At 44.3% G+C, this 16,716-nt stretch overlaps 1 protein-coding gene across 1 annotated transcript; it reads left to right on the forward strand.

The window, feature by feature from the left end:
* The first annotated feature begins 12,591 nt into the window (after positions 1–12,591).
* On the forward strand, positions 12,592–16,644 carry scrt1a (scratch family zinc finger 1a). Its single transcript, XM_046360830.1, has 2 exons — positions 12,592–13,377; positions 14,425–16,644. Exons 1-2 carry the CDS (start codon positions 13,263–13,265, stop codon positions 15,162–15,164), a joined length of 855 nt encoding a protein of 284 aa, XP_046216786.1. The 5' UTR covers positions 12,592–13,262; the 3' UTR covers positions 15,165–16,644.
* Positions 16,645–16,716: the final 72 nt, after the last annotated feature.

A 16,716-nucleotide genomic window follows, 5' to 3' on the forward strand; every position in this document is an offset into this window, starting at 1 on the left:
ACAATAAAGGCTCTGTCAGTCAGCCAATCAGAGCAGAGAACAGGCCTTCCCTGGGACCCAGAGCTCCAGCCCTTCCTCGCTCCAGTCTGAATCCCAAATTGCACCCTATTCCCTGTATAGTGCACTACTTATGACCAGGGTTGACCAAGGCTCTGGTAAAAAGCAGTGCACTATGTGGGAATAGGGTGCCATTTGGGAAGCAACCTCTGTCTATATCCCAGCCACAGTGATTACAGTGGGCTGGGGGGGTTCCATAGAGACAGCCATGTGATACTGCAATGTGGTCTCAAGAGCATTTTGTATTATACTGCACGTCATCTGCAAAACTCCATTTAGTATGATACAGTGGAGAGAAATATATAAACCCTTTGGAATTACCTGGATTTCTGCATAAATTGGTCATAACATTTGATCTGATTTTCATCTAAGTCAAAAGAGTAGACAAACACAGTCTGCTTAAAAGAATAACACACAAACAATTATATGTTTTCATGTCTCATTGAACACACTGTGTAAACATTCATAGTGCAGGGTGGGAAAAGTAAGTGAACCCTTGGATTCAATAACTGATTGACCCTCCTTTGGCAGCAATGACCTCGACCAAACATTTTCTGTAGGTGCGGATCAGACAACGGTCAGGAGGAATTTTGGAGCATTCCTCTTTACAAAACTGTTTCAGCTCAGCAATATTATTGTAATGTCTGGTGTGAACCGCTCTCTTGAGGTTATGCCACAGCATCTCAATCGGGTTGAGGTCAGGACTCTGACTGGGCCAATCCAGAAGGCGTATTTTCTTCTGTTAACCATTCTGTTGATTTACTTCTGTGTTTTCGGTCGTATCACCCAACTTCTGTTGAGCTTCAATTGGCAGACAGATTACATTACATTCTCCTGCAAAATGTCTTGATAAACTTTGGAATTCATTTTTCTGTTGTTGATAGCAAGCCATCCAGGCCCTGAGGCAGCAAAGAAGCTCCAAGCCATGATGCTCCCTCCACCACACTTTACAGTTGGGATGAGGTTTTTATGTTTGTGTGCTGTGCCGTTTTATCTCCACACATAGTGTTGTATGTTCCTTCCAAACAATTTAACTGTAGTTTCATCTGTCCACAGAATATTTTGCCAGTAGCGCTGTGGAACATCCAGGTGCTCTTTTGCAAACTTCAGAGGTGCAGCAATGTTTTTTTTTGGACAGCAGTGGCTTCTTCTGTGATGTCTCCCAATGAACACCATTCTTGTTTAGAACAACAGAGATGTTAGCATGTTCCAGATATTTCTGGAAGTCTTTACCTGACAGTCTAGGACTCTTCTTAACCTCATTGAGCAATCTGCGCTGTGCTCTTGTCGTCATTTTTGCAGGACAGCCACTCATAGGGAGAGTAGCGACAGGGCTGAACTTTTTCCATTTATGGAAAATGTGTCTTACCATTTACTGATGAACCCTTTCCAGCTTTATGCAAGTCAACAATTCTTAATCTTTTGAGATCTCTTTTGTTCGAGGCATGGTTCACATCAGGCAATGCTCCTTGTGAATAGCAAACTCACATTTTGTGAGTGTTTTGTATAGGTCAGGGCAGCTCTAACCAACATCTATAATCTAGTCTCATTGATTGGACTCCAGGTTCGCTGACTCCTGACTCCAGTTAGCTTTTGGAGAAGTCATTAGCCTAGGGGTTCACATACTTTTTCCAACCTACACCGTGAATGTTTAAATGATGTATTCAATATAGACAAGAAATACAATTAGTGTGTTATTAGTTTAAGCAGACTGTGTTTGTCTGTTGTTGTGACTTAGATAAAGATCAGATCAAATGTTATGACTAATTTATGCAGAAATCCTGGTAATTCCAAAGGGTTTATATACTTTTTCTTGCCAATGTATTTGTACATGTATTCATTTGTGGATGTCCATCATCCATTTCATATGATATGTTACATATTACAATTCATATGATATGTTACATATTACAATTCGTATGATATGTTACAAATGGCCATTTGTACAATATGTTCCACTTTGTTGTGGCTAACGCTAGCTAAGGATGGCTAAGTGGCTAATGGTAACGTTAGCTATCTGGCTAGGGGTTAGGGGTTAAGGTTAGGAGTTGGGTTCATTTTAGAGGAAGGGTTAAGGGTTAGGGTAGATGGTTGCGTTATACGTCCACACAACCACCCTCCTTTAGTTTTTGCCTTAAGTAGCCTTATGTCTATTGTAACCATACCAAATGTCAAATGTCATACTAATTTTAGTGTCCCGGATTTATGTTTACTATGTTACGTCTAGTCAATGAGACCAGTCTGGATACAGTGGAACACAACACAAAGACCCTCTGGAGGAAGCTAGGACAATACAGGGGTAGGACAATTCAAACGGGGAAAGAGACAAAAAGGGCCCTGATTGAATTGACCCATGGAGGGATTTTGATTTGATGGAAACAGAGTGCTTTGGTGACTGGTACAGGATTATGTGAAATGTTTTGAGTCAACATGAGATAAGGTAATAGAAATACACCATTACACTAGTAAAATAATTACACGCGTAATAGACACCTTCATTATTTTCTTCCAGTACTAATGAATTGCTCTCATTAAAAACACTGTAAATGAAATGTCATCTGCTTTACATGACACTTCGGTGTACTACTACTTCATCTATCCCTGTAGGTTGTAAGATATTAGACCCATACACAGCCTGACAGATGACGAGCAGTTATAGTAACCCTCTGTAGGTCCTTATGTCTCATAATATGGTCTCCTGTTAGCCCTAATGCACTCCCAAGTCCTAATAACAACAACATGGAGTGAACAATTCTTCTTGTAGAGGGAGGGAGGGAGAGAGGGAGAGAGGGAGAGGGAAGAGGGAGGGAGAGGGAGAGAGAGAGAGAGAGAGAGAGAGAGAGAGAGAGAGAGAGAGAGAGAGAGAGAGAGAGAGAGAGAGAGAGAGAGAGAGAGAGAGAGAGAGAGAGAGAGAGAGAGAGAGAGAGAGAGAGAGGTTATCAGTTATCAGCCACCTACGCCCCCATTCCTTTGTATCTGATGTCTGCCTCTTGACACTTAGACTCTAATAATAAGGATAATGAGATTGGCTCTCGCTGCACAAACCACCGCTGACTACTGAGTGGAGGGAGAGATATTGAGACAGAAAGAGACAGACAGACAGACAGACAGACAGACAGACAGACAGACAGACAGACAGACAGACAGACAGACAGACAGACAGACAGACAGACAGACAGACAGACAGACAGACAGACAGACAGACAGACAGACAGACAGACAGACAGACAGACAGACAGACAGACAGACAGACAGACAGACAGACAGACAGACAGACAGACAGACAGAGAGAGAGAGACAGACAGAGAGACAGACAGAGACAGAGAGAGAGAGACAGACAGAGACAGACAGAGAGAGAAAGAGAGAGAGATTGAGACAGACAGACAGAGAGAGAGACAGAGAGAGACAGACAGAGAGACAGAGAAAGAGAAAGAGCTGTTTGACTCCCTAGTAGAAGACCATGAGGTTCATCGGTGCTGAACTAAATAGTCACGCCTCCACCTCACCTCCCATCCCTAAACCCATTTCACTGACAAAGAACCTGAGAGCAACAATAATAAAGAATTGTGGGCGAAAAATAAAGAAGTGGGCGAACGGCCACGTCTGATTGGCTGAAAACGAGCTGCGCACCTAATAGAATTCCACATGGTGTCTTCCTCAGGTGGTGTTGGAGGAGAGAGAGAAGGCAATAAAGGTCTGGAAGGGAAGGAGCTGACTAATTGAAAATAGCCAAGCAGAGCGGAATCTGATAGCGCCGCCGCATCGTTCGCTCCTCTCTCCTTCCATCTCCCCCACTGAAGCCCCTCGGCAGCCTTGTGTGATTCCAAAAGGAATGGAGGAGCGAAAAGCGGAACAAATAGAGTGAGGCAGGCTGGAAAAAACTGTTGCTCACACGCTGATGTGTACTCTTCCCCGTGTTGACAACACGCTGTTACAGAGTGTGTTTGTCCTTTCATTTGAAGGGTTGACGCTGCCTTGGGCTCAGACTCAGTTCTGCAGTTCTGTTAAGACCCCTCTATTCTCCCCCATTGGATTTGTCTTGACTGATGATGTTGCACGGCCTCTGTGCCAAAGCCCTTTGAGTCACACACATATTCATTTCATTCACACGTTATATACAGGAGGGTTATCTTTTTGTTTACAGAAAAGTGTGAAGGATGTGTATTATTTTGGCATGCACGCACACAGGCAGGCAGGCACACAGGCAGGCAGGCACGCACACAGGCAGGCAGGCACGCACACAGGCAGGCAGGCACGCACACAGGCAGGCAGGCACACAGGCAGGCAGGCACGCACACAGGCAGGCAGACAGGCAGACAGACAGACAGGCACGCACGCACGCACGCACGCACGCACGCACGCACGCACGCACGCACGCACGCACGCACGCACACACACACACACACACACACACACACACACACACACACACACACACACACACACACACACACACACAGACACCAGAAAACAAATCTAAACACTTCCACACCCGTAAAAATGTGAACACAAATAACCACACCTCTCCACACACAGAGCAGCGGTACATTTTTTACTTTAAGCCAGGCGCTGCTCTCCCCTCCTCTCTATGACCGAGACAGACGTGCTGTGTAGCTGCTGAGAAATCAGAGAACAGGTGACACTGCAGTGAGGCATGCCTCACAAAGTCCCAGGTTCTGGGTTCCAGGTTCTAGGTTTTAGGTTCCAGGTTCTATGTTCCAGGTTTGGGGTTCCGTGTACCAGGTTTTAGGTTTTAGGTCTCAGGTTCCAGGTTCTTGGTTCTATGTTCCAGGTTCCGGGTTCCAGGTTCCATGCAGGTTCCAGCTTTAGGTTCTAGGTTCCATGCAAGTTCCCGGTTCTAGGTTCCAGGTTCTATGTTCCAAGTTCCACGTTCCATGCCCAGGGCCCTATCTAGGAGGGGTGGAAAGGGGAGGGGTGGGTACTGCTGGCTGGCTGCACGGAGCTTTCTGCTCGAGCAATAAAAATGCTAATCTGGTTCGATTCCCCTGGTGACATGCTCTATGTAAAACAGGTTAGAGTTCCCAGCTCCAAATATGTACTCTCAATTTACCACTTGGCCTTTCTTTATTCTAATCTCTTGATGTGGTCTTCATTAAGAGGGCCGATGGACTGGATGTTTCTCTTGCTCTCTCTCTCTCTCTCTCTCTCTCTCTCTCTCTCTCTCTCTCTCTCTCTCTCTTGCTCTCTTTCTCTCTATCTCTCTCTCTCCATCTCAGGCTAATGACAACGTGTGTGTGTGTGTGTGTGTGTGTGTGTGTGTGTGTGTGTGTGTGTGTGTGTGTGTGTGTGTGTGTGTGTGTGTGTGTGTGTGTGTGTGTGTGTGTGTGTGTGTGTGTGTGTGTGTGTGTGTGTGTGTGTGTGTGTGTGTGTGTGTGTGTGTGTGTGTGTCTGTCTGTTTGTGTATGTGTGTCATCTAGCTGTGCTCTTGCTTTCACACTGATATAATGATGCAGAGAGGCCTTTTTCTGTCTGATAAGAGGAGTTAGTGGATGTTGTGTTGTGTGGCTGGTAATTAAAGGTTAGAAGAGCCCGGAGATGAAGAATTGTCACTTATAAGTGGGCGATAGTCAACAGTGTCTCTCAACAAGCTTTTGGTGCCTTGTTCGTTATCTTAAAATCTCAGTATTTTCATCTCGATATTATGTGACAGACTATGACTGGCTATAAGATGTTTTGAGAAACTGCACTGTTGCAATTCACAGACATGTATTTGATCTTTCTTAGATTTTTGCCAGCTTAATTTCCATATGTTGCACTGTAGTCATCTTTAATGTATTTCATATAGTTGAGGTTCTCACTGGTCTCAGTATGGCAGCACTACTAAAGCCCTGCCAGAAAAAAGTCTTAAACAGCAATCATTTAAACATCAAACACCAAGGTTCTCTTGCAGTGTTAGACTCAGCCTTTCTTTCACAAACGCTTTTTATTTTTCACGACAAAAACAGAAATTAAAGTCGAAGGAAAAAGGGGTGGAAATGGAACTAAATCTAAATCAAACATGAATCTGCATAATGTTGTCTTTGTCCCCATTTCAGCTTCTTTAACTTTCACATCTAATTAGGTTCAGGCCCTGGCAGTGTGAGATACAGGGGGTCTGTGGAACCCCCCCAAACACTAGGGGTAGGGGGGCTGGTGGAGGTCCCATCCCCAGAGACGGGTTATGACAAATAAGATTAATGTCGCCCCAGTCTCCAGACTGGCCCAGATTAGACTGATAGGTGATTTTCTCCAGAGAAGACCCATATGTGAACCGCTATGCATATCACTGTGGTGGCCGTTTGGGATGGGTGGACATGGAGTAATGGGAGACACACACATAAGTTGACACCACACACACACACACACACACACACACACACACACACACACACACACACACACACACACACACACACACACACACACACACACACACACACACACACACACACACACACACACACACACACACACACACACACACACACACACACACAATAACCCCCCCCCCCTCCTGCCCACTCCTTGTAGATCAGTTCTAATGACCATTCATGCACGGGGGGTCAGCGGGTGAGAGGTCAGAGGGGGGCCCCAGCAGGGGGTACCGTACCCCCCATCTCTAGGGCGCTGAGGTGATGGATGAGATGGGGAACCTGGCAGTCACATACCCCTGGCAGACAGGACACATGTGTTGTGTGGGATGAAACCCATATGATCAGCCTAGATAGACAGAGTCTAGACTGCTTGATATGCAATACGTTACCCACAGAATAATATGCCCCTGCACCCCATTATCATAAACAGATAAGGTTTGAAATAGTTTGTTCACTTAACACGTACAGGACAATAAATACAGCGCCATCTTGAGCCATTAAATACCTGTCTGGAAATGACTGAAAAGCTTTGTATATGTGTCATTTGCACTTTTACCTTGGTTGTAATACAACTCATAATAGAACAACGAAAGGGAACGTTTGTCAGCGCCGGTAAAGCAGAGAGTGTATTTTCTGCCGGTGAAATCTTCAGGTACCACTCTGAGGTAAATGAATGTGTCCTCTACTCTGCAGCCTGCTCACTGCAGCACCTCACTGGCACACATAGGCTTCCTATAGTCTGAAAGCGATCTACTTCAACCCTACAGTGAACCCCCAGACAGAGGCTGATGCATGGCTGCTATAGGCCTTGAGTCTTATAGAATCACGATGTAAGGCAACAGGGACAGAACAGCAAGACCACTTTAAAAAGAAACAAAGACAAAGGAAAAAGACAAGATCTCTCAGAATATTTTTTACATTTTTATTTTATTTTTTACAAAGACAGTGTGAACTCAATTTTCTTTGTGTATATTTGGAAACAATGTAAGATTTTGGCCTGGCGTCATCATCCAAATATTCACAGCTATTAAAGGAGGGATTTACATATGGATTCTCTGTCATTGTAAATAGTTCTGCTGACGTGTTATTTGTCTCTGATGAAGCTGTCCATTGTACAGATGGCTTCTGAAGCATGATGGCTACACTATCTTTACATTACATTTCCCAGCTCCAATCCTAAAATCATTCACGATTTAGGATGTCTGGCACTAACTTTTCCTCTGTTACAGATTTATGAAATCTATATGTTTTAAGATGCATTAGAGGACCAATTCCACCTCTCTATACAGTATAATACCTGCATGGGTGAGAGGGAGGGTAAGTCACTTTACCCAAAGCAAAGAATTCAGCACAATTTCATATTTTGGGAGAACACACAATGGCATCTAACGTTTCATGATTCTCTTTACTGACCTATAGAGCTGACGAAGTCTGCATTACTAGCCCATACAATTCTATTGTCTGCCAATGGAAGGGATATGTTCTGTTGAGATTTTAAGGTTGAATGTTTATCAGTCTTATTTCTTATTGAGGTGGCAGTGGGATCTATAAGCATTAATACCATACGTTAGTGGGGGGCCGTAGGGATGACTCAATGCTTTGGTAGAGGAGGTAGCTGTCCTTATCTTATAAATAATGACATATGTCGCATACCAAATGGGCTCTGGTCTAAAGTAGCTCACTAAATAGTCAATAGGGTGCCATTTGGGACAAATCCATAGATGACATTTCAGTTACAAAGTGTGATTAGTATATCTATAGTTCAGTACTTATATCCACCATAATAAAGCTGTCTGAACATGCTAATTTGGGATCATTCATTTCCCCATAACAGTAGGCAACCTGTGTGCTAGACCTTCGATGGACCTCATATTTAATAGCAGGTGTTCTCCCCAAAACTATGTTTTGTTTGCTTAGTGATGTTGTTAATCTACTTCATAAGTTATTAGGGTATCACCATATAGTACATCATGAACTGACTGTATCAATATACATATCGTGTTAATTCACCTATGGACCAGTCAGCTGAGTCTATCATTAATATGTCACACACACACACACACACACACACACACACACACACACACACACACACACACACACACACACACACACACACACACACACACACACACACACACACACACACACACACACACACACACACACACACACACACACACACACACACACACACACACACACACACACACACACACACACACACACACACACACACATCTCTCATTAAACAGCCGTGGGCCTCAACCACCACACACCCACCACTCCATCAAGGTGGTGCTGCTGTCCTGGCCCGTGCTTACATCCAGCTGCCATGCCTGCATAGGGTAGTGGCAGGCAGACGGGCAGGCCAGACAGGCTCTGCAGCTGCCTTCTCTCCCAGGACCAGGACCACATCAACCATGTCCAGGTGGGGACCAATCCCAGGGAGGGGAGGTGGAGCTGGGGTGGAGATGGGTCGAGTGGAGGGGGTGGTGGGTGGACCAGATGATGAAAATGCATATAGGAGAGAGTCCAGGTGGGGACAAAGCCCAGGGAGGGGAGGTGGAGCAGGGGCGGAGAGGGGTTAGGTGGAGGGAGTGGTGGTGGTGGTGGCTGGACCAGATTATAATGCATATAGGAGAGAGTCCAGGTGGGGACAAAGCCCAGGGAGGGGAGGTGGAGCAGGGGCGGAGAGGGGTTAGGTGGAGGGAGTGGTGGTGGTGGTGGCTGGACCAGATTATAATGCATATAGGAGAGAGTCCAGGTGGGGACAAAGCCCAGGGAGGGGAGGTGGAGCAGGGGCGGAGAGGGGTTAGGTGGAGGGAGTGGTGGTGGTGGTGGTGGTGGTGGCTGGACCAGATTATAATGCATATAGGAGAGAGTCCAGGTGGGGACAAAGCCCAGGGAGGGGAGGTGGAGCAGGGGCGGAGAGGGGTTAGGTGGAGGGAGTGGTGGTGGTGGTGGTGGTGGCTGGACCAGATTATAATGCATATAGGAGAGAGTCCAGGTGGGGACAAAGCCCAGGGAGGGGAGGTGGAGCAGGGGCGGAGAGGGGTTAGGTGGAGGGAGTGGTGGTGGTGGTGGTGGTGGTGGCTGGACCAGATTATAATGCATATAGGAGAGAGTCCAGGTGGGGACAAAGCCCAGGGAGGGGAGGTGGAGCAGGGGCGGAGAGGGGTTAGGTGGAGGGAGTGGTGGTGGTGGTGGTGGTGGTGGCTGGACCAGATTATAATGCATATAGGAGAGAGTCCAGGTGGGGACAAAGCCCAGGGAGGGGAGGTGGAGCAGGGGCGGAGAGGGGTTAGGTGGAGGGAGTGGTGGTGGTGGTGGTGGTGGCTGGACCAGATTATAATGCATATAGGAGAGAGTCCGAGGGACAAACTGGGGGGTAGATGATGGATGACATGGACTTGAGGGAAATTACATCATGTTATTGTAATGTTATTGCAATGTTGTTGTAATGTTATTGTTGTAGAAGTTGTGTTTAATTAACAGCAACGTGCTGTGTGTTTTCTCTCGTTAGGCTGGACAATTAAGGGTTAGCTGTTCGGAAGAGGAAGTTGTGCGAAATCCCAAGGCCTGGATTTATAGCAGATAATTGGGCTTAGAGAGCTCCTCTCACCCACTTATAAAAAGAGCGAAAACAAATCCTCTTATCTTTGTAATGAAGAACTGACTTGGAAGATTAAGCACTTTCTGAGTTGTGTTGTTTACAACTAACAATGTGATGCAAATGACCACATTAAGACTAAGGGAAATAAATAGGATATGGGTGGTTGGGTGTACATAGTCCCAGCCATGGTCATCTCGCCCTAAAATCTATTGTGTTCAGCTGGATCCAGTAACATTATCTCATCCCAAATTAAACCCTATTCCCTATATAGTGCACTACTATTAACCAGGGCCCACAAGTCTCTGGTCAAAAGAACTGTACTATTTAGGGAGTAGGGTGCCATTTGGTAAGAAACCATTGGTAATTTGTTAACACAAGCCATACATTTGTCATTGAATTTCCAATGATTATAGAGAAATCAAATGATTGACTTGAGCTCCTTGCTGTGGTGTAATTTCTAATGATTATAGAGAAATCAAATGATTGACTTGAGCTCGTTGCTGTGGAGTAATTTCCTTCCTCCACCAGGTTGCTACACTGACTAACTAATGTTCTGCTTTGCACTGTGCACATTGACATGACTGCCTGAGCATCTGCTGTTTAAAAAGTTCTGGATTTTAATTGGGATTCATTTGGCATCTCCTAGAGGGATCAACCATATCGCTGGAGAGAATGCAGGTGCCTTGCCTATCTATCTAACGTATCTCTATTTTGACTAACACCTCACGCCACAAGCCACTTGACCTTCTCTTTGTCCTCTGCACAACGGTACATGAGGCATTCTGTTTATATTCGCAGAATGGCAAAACTAGTTCATTTTAATATCTCTTGTTTAAAACTCACATGAGAGAATGACATTTCAACGAGTCCTTTTGTTTTGCGTTCCGTCAAGACGTTTGGGTGTTGCAGCAACATCCCAGACTATTATTATGCAAATGCCAGGCGCACGAGCTTCTATATTTTTTCCAGCCTTTTTCAGCTGAACTCAGCAGTTCCAGGGAATATTCCGTGCGAGGAGCAAGCAGAATAGACTGTTCTCTCTTGTCTTTTTTCTACCGTTCCATAAACAAGCCAGGCCACCCCCTCATGACTATCCTCAGGGTACGGTGGAGTTTGTTAACCGCAAAACAAGGTGATTTTATGCCCTGTTTCCGCGGTGTTGTGGATAGCGGCTTTGTTGTTTATAGTCCTCTCTGTGCTAGACAGGGTCAGGAGTGAATCTGCAGTAGTTATGAACTGCTATCATCAGCATGAAAAGCATAGGCTATATCCCCGAGGCTAAGAAATTATACAATAAAAACAATAACCTTCACACATAAAATAGACAGATTGTGCTTATTTCATTCTGACGAAAGTAAACCTATATTTACAGTATGCCTATTTCTGTCGAAGGTAAGCATAGCCTACAGTATAGGCAATAGTGGTAACCGAATATGTGCGTAGCCTATGCTTATTATTCAAGTCGTATGAAAACTTGTATATCATATCCGGACTGCAGTGCACATTTGACCCATACTATGGCACAGTGTAAGCGGGGGACTAGCTGGGCACTGATACAAACACAACGGCATCCTGCTGCAGTAAAGAACAAAAAGAACACCATGTCAAACAACCAAGGATACTATTGCTCCTGGATCCCCGTTAATTGCGCACATATGGCTCCTACAGGAATCATTGAGGAAAAGGACCTTCTGGTACACAGCTCCTGTGATTTGCATAAAAAGAACACTATTGGTTTACAGGGTGTGATGTAAAAGAGTAACCTGCAAGCCTCCAGCCACATCCAGTCTTTGGTCGTGTGGTTAGCGTCAGCGTTGGTTTGAAAACATTAAGCGGGTGGGTAGATTTTGTAAAAGTGGTAGTAGATGCAGTCTTTTTTTTCAAACATCGAACTCCAAAGCTTATATATACTGGGCAAATAAAAAGGAATTTACGATAACTTACTGTCCCCTAAAAAATGAGCCTAAACATGCTCAATGTTTAGTGTTTAATGTTTCATGTGTTAGTTAGAAAATATAGCACAAATGAAATCCTACAATAACACACAAAATGATCCTATAGCCTACTATTATTCTATATCATTATCAGTATATTTCTGGTCTACATACGCATAGATTGAATTTGGATTACTGTTACAGTGATATTTGGGTTGTTGACTGGATTCATTCTAACATTATGGATTTCTTCTTTCTTGTTTTGTATTGTTATTCATGTTGTTGTTTGCCATTTCTACTGTACTGTTAAGAAACGTAACCAAGTATTTCCCTGCACCCTCTATAACATCTACTGTGTTTGCGACCAATAAACTTTCATTTGATTTCGATTTGATTTCCTTGTCATGGTTTAGCATTTACTGTGATGCTTTACTGTGATGACAAAAAAAGTATAATAGTCACCATCATGATAAAACATGACAATTTGTTATACACCAAAAAAAAGAGAAATCGTGGACGACTCACCAAATCAATAAATCATCCTAGTCCAATGTTGGTCCCGGGAGATTTTTTTGTTAGCGGATTAAATTAGGCACTTCCATCTCCATCTCCCACCTGATCGCAGCCATATAAATCCCAACAGCTGATCAACAGACTTCAGAAAGCCCAAGACCTTCACAGAGTGCAGGACAGAGAAAGAGAGAAAGGGGAGAGAGCCGGAGCTAATGCTGAGACAAAGCGTTTTCATCTATGTGGCTTTTTTTGTGATTATTTATACAATGAGTGGCAAATATTAACGTGGGGGCTGTGATATACTCTCTGAAGTTCAAAACGAGCCAAATCCTGGAAGCAGTTACCAGCCTATTTTCTACGGTCAAACTGTAAGAAGACTGGGGACAGCTGCACGAGGAAGGAAGAAAGAGAGAAGAGCGAAAGAACGGATCTCTTGCTGCGGGTGTGCTGTCCAGTGCTGAAGCCTGCCTGCCTGCCTATACAGGCGCGCAGCACTGAAAGGGAGCTATCCAGTGCTGAAGTTGCATTTCTGACCAGCGGAACAAGGCGCTGCCGCACGAAAATCAGCAGCTCAACAAGGAGTAGCAGCGTGAGGATTCCGAAGGGGTCTCACTCAGGCTTTTCTCCCTGTGCTGGCATCTGATCACACACAAATCGACGAACCGAAGAAGCGATTCCGCCCGTCTATACAGCCCCTTTTCCTCTGCCCTGCATGAGGAGTGATAGACTTAACCACCGGACGTGTGTTATTTTGTTCAAAGTGGAAAAATGCCAAGATCTTTTCTGGTCAAAAAGGTTAAGCTCGATGGTTTCTCATCTGCTGATCTGGAGAACCATTATGGTAGAGTGAGGTCCGACCTCAGCCTCCGCTTTCATGAAAAAGGTAAACCTGTTATTACTTGTAACTTTAAGTTAATAGGCTACACTGTCTTTTATCTGCGTAGACAATGTTTTATCATATTTTGTTTGGTCTTATATGTGTATAGCCTATTAAGCGTTGACTGTAGCCTGTGTGCGTGCAGATAGCTTGTTGCACATCGAGCTTCGCTGACCCGCGGTCACATTGTATCCAACACAGTCACATGTTGTATTTTTGTCGACTCTGCACATTTTCCGAGGCAGTGATATTTCAAGTGCTCTACAGCGGAGCACACAAGGTTAAAACCCAATTGAGCTGCATCAACCCACAAGTGTACAACATTTGCAAGACACCGTAGATTAGAATGCTGAGTTATAATGTATCCCTTTTGGATAATTAGTACAAGGCCACTACCATAGCCACACACGGAGACAGACATACAAAAGGGAGGGAGAGAGAGTGTGTAGGTATTTTAAACGAACGATCATGTTCTAACACATTATTTACGCTCTTTAAAACATACAGTGAGCGTACTCGCATACTTGAATAACCAGACTGTATTTTGTCCAGAAGTACATTTGCTAGATTATTCATGCGTGTTCCTATCTCTTGGTCATGGAGTAACCTATAGCCCTGGATGTAAGTGCAGGCTATGTATACGTTCAGTGGTGCACATCGACCTATATTCTGAGATCTTTGTCAGAACGGCAAATGCAATAATAGGCTGACTGAAGTGATATTATTCCCCTCCCGCCTTTGTCGTTAAATGGGTTAGCACACTAATTGAAATAGAGAGATATTGATTTTTTGGGGGGTGGAGTGATGTAGAAAAAGACCTTCAAAAGAAGTCAACGTCTTTCAACCCACCTCTGTTGGAACTGTACATTACTGAAATAATAGGCTGCAGAGCTAACGCGCTGTGAGTCAGAAATTAAGCCCTACAACTTGGCAGAATGGCACTGTTGCATCAATTAACATGAATAAAGCGCCCAGAATCCACCCAATGTGTAATCAGTAGGCCTCATCACACAAATAATTACATCCGTTTTTTTGTTCTTTTCAATGCTATAGGGTACATCAGTGACTACATGACCCCGTCTGTCTATGACGGTGAAAGTGACAATGGCATTAAAGTCCCCTCTCCCAGCCCCATCTACGATGGCATCCACAGCGACGGCATCCACAGCGACTACGGAGCACCGGACTCGGACCAGCCTGACAGTCCCCAGTCCGAGATCTCCTCCGGGTACATCAACGGAGACACCGCCGTAAGCGAGGGCTACACCGTAGACGCCTTCTTCATCACTGACGGAAGGTCGAGGAGAAAAGCCATCAGCAGCCCCAGGACCATACAGCGTCACACGTGCAACGAGTGCGGAAAAACGTACGCCACGTCCTCCAACTTGAGCCGACATAAGCAGACCCACCGTAGCCTAGAGAGCAAGATGGCCAAGAAGTGCCCCACCTGTGGGAAGGTGTACGTGTCCATGCCCGCCATGGCCATGCATCTGCTCACCCACGACCTCAAGCACAAGTGTGACATATGTAGCAAGGCCTTCAGTAGACCTTGGCTGCTGCAGGGACACATGCGGTCACACACTGGCGAGAAGCCCTTTGGATGCGCACACTGCGGAAAGGCGTTCGCCGACCGCTCCAACCTCCGCGCTCACATGCAGACGCACTCTGCTTTCAAGCACTACAAGTGCAAGAGATGCGACAAGACCTTTGCTTTAAAGTCCTACCTGAACAAGCACTATGAGTCCGCCTGCTTTAAGGGAGAGTTCTCACCTATGAGCTCCATTGACGACTGACTTGTATAGTATCCATGAACACATGATGAAACTTCTTCCAACGGCATCCCTATACTATTCCCTAGACAACCTGTTCCATGGTGACAGCACAGGTTTTATCCACTACTGCAGCAAACAGCATCACTAAGGACATGTTGGATTACGCATGTAGCTTGCCCAAACCTTTTTTCCCATGGGCTATCCACCCTTGATCGTTATAACAACAACAACTTATTCAACTATTATGAGTCGAAATGTAATGTGTTTGCCAAACTCGCAGAACATTGAAAATGTCTTAATTTAAAAGGTCAAACCTTTTTAAAGTATTGGGCAATATTGTATTGCTGCCAATGGCCACAAAAGTGTTCAGTAGTGAGGTAAACCTATTTATGAATTCACTTAATTCTCTATTTACCTATTACTTTATTTATTTTTTCTTTACATTTTGTGTAGAATCTTCATTTGCACTTTAATTTAGTATTGTTTTGCAAGCCTTCGTCATGAATATGCCAAAGCATTTGCCACTTTCTAAATATCCTCTTATTTTTGTTCGCCACTTTATAAACATATTGCATGCAAAAAACGATGATAATGAAATCTATGCCAATTTTATGAAGTTTAGGATTTTCGCCAAAATCTAGATGTAATCTGTCGGTAATATTTCTCGGGAGTCTCACCATAAAGAACTATAGAGCAATAATGCATGGTATTTGTAAAACATAAATGAGTAATAACTATGACATTTTCAACACATCATCATCCTTTTATCCAGTCCTCTAGTAGTCATACAAACATGGAATAGGCCTATCAGGGAAACGCCAGTGAGTGTAGTATTGAATGGATAAGCCCATGGGGTGGGATAGGGAGAGGTCCTTTTGTAAATGGTTATGCACTGCCTGCCTCGTATTTATCTTAGTCTTAGAACGTAGACTTCTGGTGCTGATCTAAAAAATAGTTCCAAGCAATCCAGAACATCTCACCACCAAGTCTGTGGAACGAACGCCAGAGGCCCAAACGACGGCGACGCTACCCCTTATCACATCTCTCACAGGTGGACAAGTAAGTTTAGGGGTCACTTACAAGATAACTTTCACTGCATCAGGGCTCAGAATGATCAACACAATAAGATGACCGTACTCTAGCCACGATAAAGTCCATTCATCTTATTAAAGCACTTCCTTATACTATGAACAATTCAACTTTTCAAAGATAGTAGCACAACAAGTAGATTCAGGTAGAAAGGCCTTGTATTAGCTATAGGCTAACCTCTGTTTTTGTACTATGCCGATCAAAGGGAAATAACTGTTTATTGCAAGACACCTTGTACATAACCCTTTGACGAGTATGATATTTCTACAATCTGTAAAGAATCAAATGAATCTTATTTCTGGAGTTCTTTTCCCTGGGATTTTTCTGCCCAGTATTTGAACGATGTAAAGCACAATGGCACCGGGCATTTTGTCTCACTTCATAATAAAGAATGAATAAAGATCTAACACGATGTGGTTCATGTTTGTCTAAACCATTTAGAGAAATCAGATACATAGAAAATATAGTTCTGTGTGATGTTTAG

This window comes from Oncorhynchus gorbuscha, linkage group LG09 (assembly GCF_021184085.1).
Source record: "Oncorhynchus gorbuscha isolate QuinsamMale2020 ecotype Even-year linkage group LG09, OgorEven_v1.0, whole genome shotgun sequence".
In the NCBI taxonomy this organism is placed as follows: domain Eukaryota; kingdom Metazoa; phylum Chordata; class Actinopteri; order Salmoniformes; family Salmonidae; genus Oncorhynchus; species Oncorhynchus gorbuscha.

Coding starts and splice junctions, on each gene's coding strand:
- scrt1a (XM_046360830.1), top strand. CDS start 13,263: ATGCCAAGATCTTTTCTGGTCAAAAAGGTTAAGCTCGATGGTTTCTCA. Junction 13,378..14,424: donor CCTCCGCTTTCATGAAAAAG/GTAAACCTGTTA, acceptor TCAATGCTATAG/GGTACATCAGTGACTACATG.